Source organism: Chrysochloris asiatica, unplaced genomic scaffold (genome assembly GCF_000296735.1).
Source record: "Chrysochloris asiatica unplaced genomic scaffold, ChrAsi1.0 scaffold00035, whole genome shotgun sequence".
In the NCBI taxonomy this organism is placed as follows: domain Eukaryota; kingdom Metazoa; phylum Chordata; class Mammalia; order Afrosoricida; family Chrysochloridae; genus Chrysochloris; species Chrysochloris asiatica.
In genome coordinates this window covers 16,017,777-16,028,370 of record NW_006408553.1, presented here as the reverse complement: position 1 = coordinate 16,028,370, position 10,594 = coordinate 16,017,777, and the positions used below count along the sequence as shown (strand labels likewise).

Sequence of the window (10,594 nt, the reverse complement as noted above, 5' to 3'; positions counted from 1 at the left end):
AGCATACTGATTGAGTAAGTATGGTGAAAGAATACAACCCTGGCACACATCTTTCCTAATTTTTAACCATTTTGTGTTCCCTTGTTCTATTAGAACAACTGCCTTCTGGTTTATATACACATTCCTGATGAGCACAATTAAGTGTTCTGGAATATTCATTCTCCACAATGCTGTCCATAGCTTGTTATGATCTACACAACTGAAAGTCCAGCCAATAATAGTTGTTGTTAATTTCCATCTAGTCAATTACAACTTGTGGTGATCCCGTGTGTGCAGAGTAGACCTACTCCATGGTGTTTTCAAGGCTATGGCATTGCAGAAGTAGATTTTCAGCCTGTCTTCCAAGATTCCTCTATTGTTGTTGTTGAGTTCTGCCTAATTGATTCTGATTCACAGTGACCCTATATAGAGTTTCCAAGGAGAAGCTGGTGAATTTGGACCTCTGAGTTAGTGATTCAAACCAATCTTGTGGTCCAGTGCTTTATCCCATAGCACCATGTCAGGACTCCTCTGGGTGAGTTCAATTCACCAGTTAGTAGTGTTGACTGATAAACAAGCACTTAAATGCAACTGAAAGGTCAGCAGTTCAAATCTGGCATCTGCTCCAAAGAAGAAAAAATTTACAGCTTCAAAAACCCTATATGGGGTCACAACTGAGCCATATCTGAGTCTATGACACATCACCACCACCATTTCCAATCATCTTCTTGGTATCCCCTGCCTTCAGGCAAGATCCATCTAATGACAGTAACGATATTCCTCATTTCACATACTCATCTGAATCTAGTTGAACTTCTGGTACTGTTACAGCCATGTTTTAATGATCTTTAGCAAAATTTTACTTGCACAGATATTAAAGATGTTGGATGATTTCTGCATTTGTTTGGATTACTGCTCTTTGGTATGGACACAAATATGGATCTCTTCTAATCTCTTGGCCAGGTAGTTGTCTTCTAAATTTCTTGGCATAGTGAGTGAGTGCCTCCAGTGCTGCATCATTTTGTTGAAAGATTTCACTCTGTATTCCATCATCTCCCAAAGTTGCCTTCAGTGCCCCATGAACTACTTTTTTCAGTACCATTGGATCTTGATCATATTTTACATCTTGAAATGATTGAGCATTGACCATTTATTTTTGATACAGTGACTCTGTGTACTCCTTGCATCTTCTTAAGATGGTTTATACAACAGTCAATATTTTGCTTATAGAATCTTCTGACATCCATTTTGATCTTTCTTTCTTGTCTTCTTAATGATCTTTTGCTTTCTTCGTATATGATGATCTTGATGTTATAGATTAGAGGAAAACTATAATGTGTATGTATATGTGTGTGTGTGTGTGTGTGTGTGTATGTATATGTATATATGGCACTGTAGGATAATGCATAATGAATTCACTGGACCATAAGTTCAGTTTGAACCATAAGGTCTGCAGTTCAAACTTACCAGTAACTCATCAGAAACCTTATACTGTGTTGCTATGAGCTGGAACTGACTTGACAACACTTAACAAAAACAACAATCTATATATTGTTGTTTAGTGTTGTCAAGTCAATCCCAATGCATTGTGACCCTATGCAGGGTATTCCAAAGAGCAGCTAGTGGGTTTGAACCACAGACCTTATGATTCACAATTCCAGTGTTTATTCTACAGCATTACATAGGGATATACATATAAAACACACTTGCTTCCTGAAAATCTTCATTTCTTTCTTTCTTTTTGGTATTTTCAACTGCAAAGTGGTGTTGTGTACATAGTATACTTTTTGAATCCTTGAATGTTCATAAATATATATTTTTTGCTCTCACAAGTAAACTATTGGTTGCATTTTAGATTTTTGGCTTACAATCCTTTCTCCTAAAATCTTAAATGCAATGCCAGTGTCTTCTAGTTCTATACTACCTCTTGTTATTGTCTGTCAGTTCCCCAAACATTCTTTTTATCCTCTGATCTAATACAGGTCCAGTACTCAGCAAACATATTTCTCATTTGCTAGGTGGCTCACAGTCAGACTGCAAAGGGAAGAGGAAAGCTGTAATAATAGAAAGAGACTTGTTCATTCTGTGCTTTGCATATTTTTCTCAGATTTTCCAGCAATTCAATGCCACCAGTCATTCTTTGCAAGCAGGGCAGTTATTCTTCAGAACTGACTCCATGGCACTTAACAACAACAATTCATCCTTGTCTAATCAATGGTTTTTCACTACAACACCATTGTATCTAGTGCTTTTCAACACTCCAGAACCTGGCTCACACCATCTGTTTGCTGGTACTCACACCATTCATACCAGCAATTCCTCCTCTAAGGTCTGAATCCCAAAATCAAAGGGTACCTCTTTTGAAGTCGCTAAACTTTCATAATCTAATCCTCAATTTGTTAATCCACCCACCAGATGTTGAAGTATAACTTCTGACAGTTACTGTCTCTGAACTACCTTCATATTCTTTTTTTGCATTTCCAATTCTATTTAACAGATCTTTAGAATACAATTCTCTCTCTTAAAATTGTTAGTGTGATTTCTTCTTTCCCTGAATGATCTTGACTGGTAGAGATAGACATGAGTGTCATTCTTTTTAATGAATAATTTGCCTGACGGCCTCCCTAATATAGATTGTTGTTGTATGTCATTAAGTTGGTTTCTACTTTCAATGACCCTTATAGGGTTTGCCAGGCTGTAAATTTATATGGGAGCAGAAGACCTCATCTTTCTCCCAAGGAGCGGCTGGAAGATTTGAACCACTGACCATGCTGTTAACAGCTCAATGTGTAACACACTACCCCATCAGGACTACAATATAGAATCGTGTAAGATTTGTTTATTCCAGAACCTAAAATTGAATCATCATGTGTCTGCATGTGCCTCTTAATGTCCCTTCAGACAACTTCTGCTAGGCATTTTCAATTTAAACTCAGATTGTCAGCTCAAAGAAGTGTTTTTTGTTGTTAATTTTCTTTAGTTATTGTTTAAAATGTTGCTTTATCATACTAGAATGCCAATTAATATTGTTTGTTTTGTAAATAACCCCTATAATATTGTCTACCATAGTTTCCACCTCTCTTTTTGGCTTAGTGGTCTTGGGGAATTCCTTTATGTATTATATTTCTCTTTCATCACTATCCTTTTGCTATTCAGTATCTCTATTGAGTTTTTATTTTAATTGTGATAATCACACTGCGCCTAGTCACACAAACATTATCTTGTTCTCTTATTGTACCTTTTGACTATAGGTTGCATTCCTTTAACTGGTATAATACCTTCTCAAATTTCACTAGGCACACTCATTACAATTTTTTAAAGTTTAATCAAATATTTTGTTAGCTCTTTCATTATACGTTATTGTACCTATTTTCTCAGCCTTATCCTGCTATTTTCTTACATTTTTCATATAATTGACAATTTAATATTGTTTGCTAATATTTGTAAATGTGAGATTAGAGTATTTATAGAGTCTCCATTTAATGTTTATGGTGGCTGTTTGAATTTCTACAAACTCCACAGTTGTCAACTATATACAGTGGTGGTTATTTAGTTCCACTGTGGAAATCTGTTTCCTATGAAAATCTAAGAACCAATTTAGTATGTGGTCTTGCATTTTTCAGTTAACTTTTCTCTTACTATTTTCCAAGGCACACAAGGAAAAAAAAAAAAAAAAAAAAAAAAATATATATATATAACTGCTTGCTAAGAGGTTTCTCCTCAATGACTACTTGGCTTCAGTTTCTCTTCTAGGATCTTTTGGTTATACTCAGGAGGCACCATCTTCAGTCTGTAGCTTCTAGGGCTAAGCGGGGATGTTTGTCTAATCCTCTCCAAACAGTTAACACTTTCCGATTTTTCTCCTCCAACATAAGGGAAATTTACAGAGAAATTTAAAAACAGTTTACCTAATTTACTGAATAGTGTCAATGAGAAGTTAGCTGCTAGTGCCTTCATTTGGTTTACTATAATTTTTGCTGTTATATATTGTATATGGATGAAATTATGCAGGCTTGTGGTATTAGATTGTTATTGTTCTTAATTTCAATAAAAATAAATTGTCTTCTCTTTTAGTTTTGTTCTTTTCTTGGTTTGGGGGACTATAAACATCTAGCAATTTATTATCTTCATAGAAATCTGTCACTATATGTTTTATAATTAATTAATCTGCTATGGGATTTTTTAAGAGAGAAAAAATATAATGATATGTAAAGAAAAACTATTTATAACTATTGGTATTATACCAATAAAGTACATACTCCCCAAATCTCTAATGAGTTTTAGATTTTATTTCTAGTTGAATCACTATGAAACCTTCAAATTTGGTAATAGTTCCAGCAACACTTAATTTAGACATTAAAATGGAACTGACAGTAGGAAATTAGGTCCTAAAATACCAATAATCATAATAATAATGCTAATATTTCTTAGTTAATGCAAGACCATCACTTAGCCAGTAAGTCAAAGAAGACCAGTTGAAAATCTTAGCCATTAATCCAATCACATGTAAATTAAGACTGAATTAGAACTAGAAGAAAATTTTTGAAGCAATCACTACTATAATTAGGCTGTACTTTCATCTCAAGCCTTAAAAAATACGCTTAAAAGGAATCGCTCAAAATTTTCAATTTGAATCTCTTGGAACTCTGGGGATGTGGAGCATGAGCCTCTGGTTAGCTGCACTATGTTGGAGAAGTTACTATACTGAAGACAATCTTCTTTCCTGGTGCAGTGCTGTGGGTTAATGTGTTGGACTGAAAAGTCAGTTTGAACCACAAGGTCAATGGTTCAATCTCACCAGCTGCTCCTCGGAAACGCTATACAGGGTCACTATGGGTCAGAACTGACTCAATGGCACTTAACAACAACAACAACATATTTGTTGAAGCAAAGATTACTTGAGCTATTTAAAAGACCAGATAAAGCACTTAGAGTTGTATAACCTCTTTAAGTAGGCATCTGAAGAAGTAAGAGTTCCAGTACAAAGTAGAAGTGTACTGAGAAGAGTTGTAATATGCTTTCACTTAATTCAAGGGAATTCAATGGGACCCTCAGCAATTATATACTATTAAGACTCAAACCTCTTTGTCTTCCCCTCTTTTATTTCTATACCTATTACTTGCTCTGGGGGAGGTCAGTTGGCTCTAGGATAAACACTGAACAGTAGGCCATAAGGTTGGCGGTCCAAGCCCACCAGTTGCTCCAAAAGAGAAAGACGAGACTTTCTGCTCCCAGAAAAAGATACAGCCTCGGAAACCCTATATAGGGTCACTGTGACTCAGAACTAACTTTACAGTACTTAACAACAACAATTACTTTTCTCTACATTATTCTCCTAACTCTCATCTTTTAACATGTAATATTGTCTATATAGTTGTTGTTGTTGTTAAATGCTGTAGAGTCCGTTTGACCCATAGCGATTCTATATAGGGTTTCCAAGGAGCACCTGGTGAGTTTGAACCACTGACCTTTCAGTTCAAACTGACTTTGCAGTCCAGCGCATTAACCCTCAGCGTCACGCAGGCCTCCTTATTGTGTGTATTATAAACAAAAAAATCTCAGCCAATTTCCATGAAATGGATTCTGACTCCTGTTGATTCCATGTGTGTAAAGGAAAACTGTTCTCCATAGACCTTTCAATGGTTAATTTTCATAAGTAGATTATCAGATCTTTCTTTTGAGGTGCCTCAGAGTATATAGACACCACAAACCATCCAGTCATCAGGCAAGATCTTAACAGATTGTGCTACCAAGGAACTAATTTTTTCTTTATTTGTTGCTTAGAACATATGTAAGTCCCACAGCTGTTCACCAGTGGATCCCACATACAAGGATAGTACAGGGATCACGTTATTGTTAGCTTCTGTAGAGTCTCATTGACTCATAGTGATGCTATAGATAACAGAAGGAAATGCTTCCAGCTCTTGTACCATCCCCATGACTGGTTATGGATTGGACCTTTGTGATCCATAGATTTTTTATGAGCTATTTTTCAGAAGCAATTTGCCACACCTCTCTTCCTATTCTGTCTTATGCTGGGGATTTTATTGAAACCTAATCAGTATCATAGCAATATGAAACTCTCTATTGATGGACCATTGAGTGAGGTGTGGTGGCTCATGAGGTACATTGGCTGGGAAGGGTACAGAATCTCCTGCAGGGAAGGCAAGGATTCTACCACTGAACTATTATTGCCCCTCATTGGATAAGTACTAAAGAAATACTTCTGAATTTGAATATGAATATAATTGGACTCTCCAAAGAGCAATGAAATAAGACACAGATGTAAACATTAAACATCTAAATATGCCCAGAGTGTTCTAAGATGAGCATTATCAGCAAACATGAGTCAAGTTGAACCTTTTAGGCTCTTTCCTTTCCTTTCTTTCAGTTCACTCCTATATACTGATCTATATAATTCTGAAGAGGCCAGAGAGAGCCTAGTAAAAGGACAAGTAGGGGGAAAAGGCCAAACAGAGTTGGAGAAGAAGCTGCCCTTTTCCCAGTCTGTCCAAGGGACACCTGAATTGGAAAGAGAAAAGTTTTATTTGTAAATAAAATTCAGAGTTTAATTATTTGAAGTATTCTGGATTGAGCATATTAAAAACAAGGGTGATTTATAAACTAGAAATTACTGGAGGAGTTTTTGTTACTGAAAGTTGGCCTGAAAATTCAGAGTCGGCCAAAGATTTCATCAAGGGAAAGGAAAAGAATCAAATGTATCAAGGGCTTTGAAAAGACAATGTTCTGATTGTACACCACAAGCACTACTTTTTTCATTGACTGGATACATAAGCAATTAAAAAGACTCTTTTCTTCTCAATTACAGCACTTTCACACTTTTTAAAGCTCTGACTTTCTTCAGGCAGACATTTCGGGGACTGCTTCTTCCATACTATCTTGGGAGTTCAAATCTAGGATTTGTCTCACTTTTTAGAATGTAATAAAGTACATAGAATACATTATATGCCTCACTTTTTAGGATGTAATAAAGTACATATCAGAGTAGATACTTAATGGATGTTTTATGAGTAGATAAATGGGTAAATGGCATGATTTTCAAAGATCAAAACACTCTAGGAGTAGCAGGAGGTATAATATTTTTCTACAAAGTGTGTAGGAGTTAGGATGACATAATTAAAACTGGTGCATGCTCATTTTTGTGGAGACTCAGCAAAAGTCATTAATTGTTTCTTGGATAAATGAATGAATGATCAGATGAATGAATATGTGAAAAATTGTTTCATATATATAGGCAAGATACAAATGAGGAAATCCAATTTTTTTGATTTATCTTTTCACTTGTATTCAATGTCAATATGATTGATTTGAACTTTCTTTTTTCTTTTTTCTTTTTTTTTTAGGTTATCCTTGTCTTTGTACTAAGCATTGGGTCTCTTATAATTTATTTCATCAACTCTACTGAGTGAGTAAAATCCCAATTCACCTATGTCTGCTCTATCAATAGGCTGTCCAGATAATTTTAATTTTCTCTAGTATGTAAAATACTGCTTAACGTAATTTCATACCCACAAATTAATGAAGAAAGGATAAATGTTTCATTCTCCACAAGAAGTAAAAAACTCAATTCTGTAAAAAGTGCATGAGTTTTCCCTATATCCTGCTATCTTACTAGAAGATGAGATGATGCATATAGATCCATTTACAGTCTCTGTAATGAAGGACTTCAAGCCTTCACTGATGGCTACTCCCATGGGTCACTTCTGAATGCTTTCTATGCCTTTGAATGACATAGGTACTGAAACATAAGTGCTACAAGTAGTTTCAGTGTCTCCCATAGGTTTCAGACAACTTCAGCTATTCTCCAGAAAGAGAAAATGCTACTCTGAAGTCATTCTCTAATTATATCCCAAGATTAAGACAGTTTCTTGGCCACAACACAATTTAATCATATCTTCATGGTTGTTGTTGTTAGGTGCCATCGAGTCAGTACAGACTCATAGTGACCTTATGCACAGCAGAATGAAACACTAGCCCATCCTAGGCCAACCTCACAATTGTTGCCATTCTTGAGCTCAATGATGCTGCCATTTTGCCAATTCATCTCTCTGGGGTTTTTCTCTGACCCTCCACCCTACCAAACATGATCTTCTCCAGCGACTGGTCCCTCCTAACAATATGTCCAAAGTACGAGAGACGAAGTTTGGCCATCATGGCCTCCAAGGAACACTCTGGCTGCACTTCTTCCAACACAGATCTGTTGTGTTTTTTTGGTAGCTCATGGCACTTTAAATATTCTCCTCAACACCATAACTCAATAGCATCAATTCTTCAAAAGTCTGTCTTATTCACTGTCCAACTTTCACATGCATATGAGGTTATTGAAAATAACATGGCTTGGGTCTGGTGCACCTTAGTCTTCAAGCTGATATCTTTGCTCTTCAACACTTGGTCTTGTGCAGTAGATTTGCCTAATGCAATACATCCTTTGATTTCTTGACTGTTGCTTCCATGAGTGTTGATAGTTGATCCAAGAAGAATGAAGTCCTTGACAACTTCAATCTTTTCTCCGTTGATAAGAATGTTGTTTATTGGTCCAGTGGTGAGGATTTTTGTTTTCTTGACATTGAGATGTAATCCATACCAAAGGCTGTGCTCTTTGATCTTCATCAGTAAATGTTTTAAGTCCTCTTCACTTTCAGCAAGCAAGGTTGTATCATCTGCATATCGCAGGTTGTTAATGAGTCTCCCTCCAATCCTGATGACAAGTTTTTCTTCATAAAACCCAGCTTCTCAGATTATTTGCTCATCATACGGTTGAATAAGTATGGTGAAAGAATACAACCCTGTCGCATACCTTTCTTAATTTTAATCTTCATGGTTGTTGTTGTTAAGTGCTGTTGAATTGATCCCAATCCATAGCAACCCTGTGTAGGGTTTCCGAGGAGCAGCTGGTGAGCTTAAACCACCAACCTTGCAGTGCAAATGACTTTGCAATCTGGCACATTAACCCACAGCACCACACCAGGACTCCCTATGGAAATCATATTGAATTTACAGCTGTATTAATTTAGGATTGCAAGACAATAAAAATCAGACAACTTTAGGGTAACTATAGTCTTTGCTTTGTGAATTCCTGATCTCTTTTAAGAAATATGTTCTTTAAGTTGATTTCTGTTATTTCAAAACAGCCCAGGTCACCTGAAGAGTTACAAAATAGTAAAACATTGCTGTGAAGTCAATTCTGACCTTCACTGACCCTATCTATGTCAAAGTAGACCTGTGATTCATAGGGTTTTTAATGGCTGTGATCTTTTAGAAATAAATGAACAGGTCTTTTTTTCTGAAGAAACTCTGGGTGTACTCAATCCACCAATCTTTTAGCTAGTAGTCAAATGCTTAACTATGTACACTACCCAGGGTACAAGATCAGTATGTGTACATACTACATAATGCAATACATCCTTTGATATCTTGACTATTGCTTCCATTAGTGTTGATAGTTGATCCAAGAATAATGAAGTCCTTGACAACTGCAATCTTTTCTCTGTTGATAAGAATATTGTTGATTGGTCTAGTGGTGAGGATTTTTGTTTTCTTTACATTGAGATGCAATCCATACTGAAATCTGTGCTCTTTGATCTTCATCAATAAATGTTTTAAGTCTTCTTCACTTTCAGCAAGCAAGGTTGTATCATCTGCATATCACAGGTTGTTAATGAGTCTCCCTCCAATCCTGATGCCACAGAAACCAAAATGTCCTGACTAGATAAATGGTCTTGTAAACCCGGGGAGCCATCTAGTCTCTTTGCTCAGAATTCCTAATGAAAACATGGAAATAGGATCAATAAGTTCTATTAAAGGGAGAATTGATAACTTTACTGATATTTTCAACTCAGTAGACAGTGCAGTGGTCTTACTCATGTATTCCTCCACTCCGCAAAGAAAAAAAACTTTCCTTGAAATCTCAACTTATATGACTGGGTTGGCCATATATGGTAAATAATAGGAAATTGCCTTCCCTTTCCATTTATCCAGTTTTACTTTTATACAACTTGTCAAATGCTCATCTTTACAAATGGCCCTTGGTTCTTTTCCAGCCCTGTTGGAAGCTGTTCTTCATATGAAGACGAAACAATTCCTGTTGACTTGATTTTTAATACTTTCTTTAGCTTCTATTTTGGATTGAGAGTAAGTACATATTGAAAATAGAAGTGAAGAAACAAATAGTACAGGTGCAACAAAAGAAATTTGAGTGTATCTTAGTTATGCAACCTGCCTATGTTTCCAGTATGTTGTACTGTAGTGGCTTGTGTGTTGATGTGATGCTTGAATCTATACCATTGGTGTTTTAAACACTAGTAGGGTCACCTAGATATATAGGTTTCAACTGAGCTTCCATACTAAACCAGACTAGAAAAAAGGAAAGGCAAAACACTTCTGAATAGTCACTCACTGAAAATCTAATGACTATCAATGGAACACTGTCTGTTATAGTGCCAGAGGCACTCAGGTTGGAAGGCATTAAGATACAACTGGAGAAGAGCTAACGCCTCAATGTAGAGGTGACCTTAATGATATGGATGGAGAAAAGTTTTGGGGCCTTCATTTGCTGATGGGACACAATTCAAAATGAGAAGACAATTGGAACATA

General features: G+C 36.2%; 1 protein-coding gene across 1 annotated transcript in view; it reads left to right on the top strand.

Moving 5' to 3' along the window:
• LOC102837799 (potassium channel subfamily U member 1-like) overlaps window positions 1–10,594 on the top strand; it is a 285,478-nt gene that overhangs the window by 25,325 nt on the left and 249,559 nt on the right. The window contains 2 exon segments of the mRNA XM_006859999.1: window positions 7,344–7,405; window positions 10,041–10,131. Of these exon segments, the coding sequence (XP_006860061.1) occupies window positions 7,344–7,405; window positions 10,041–10,131 (153 nt within the window).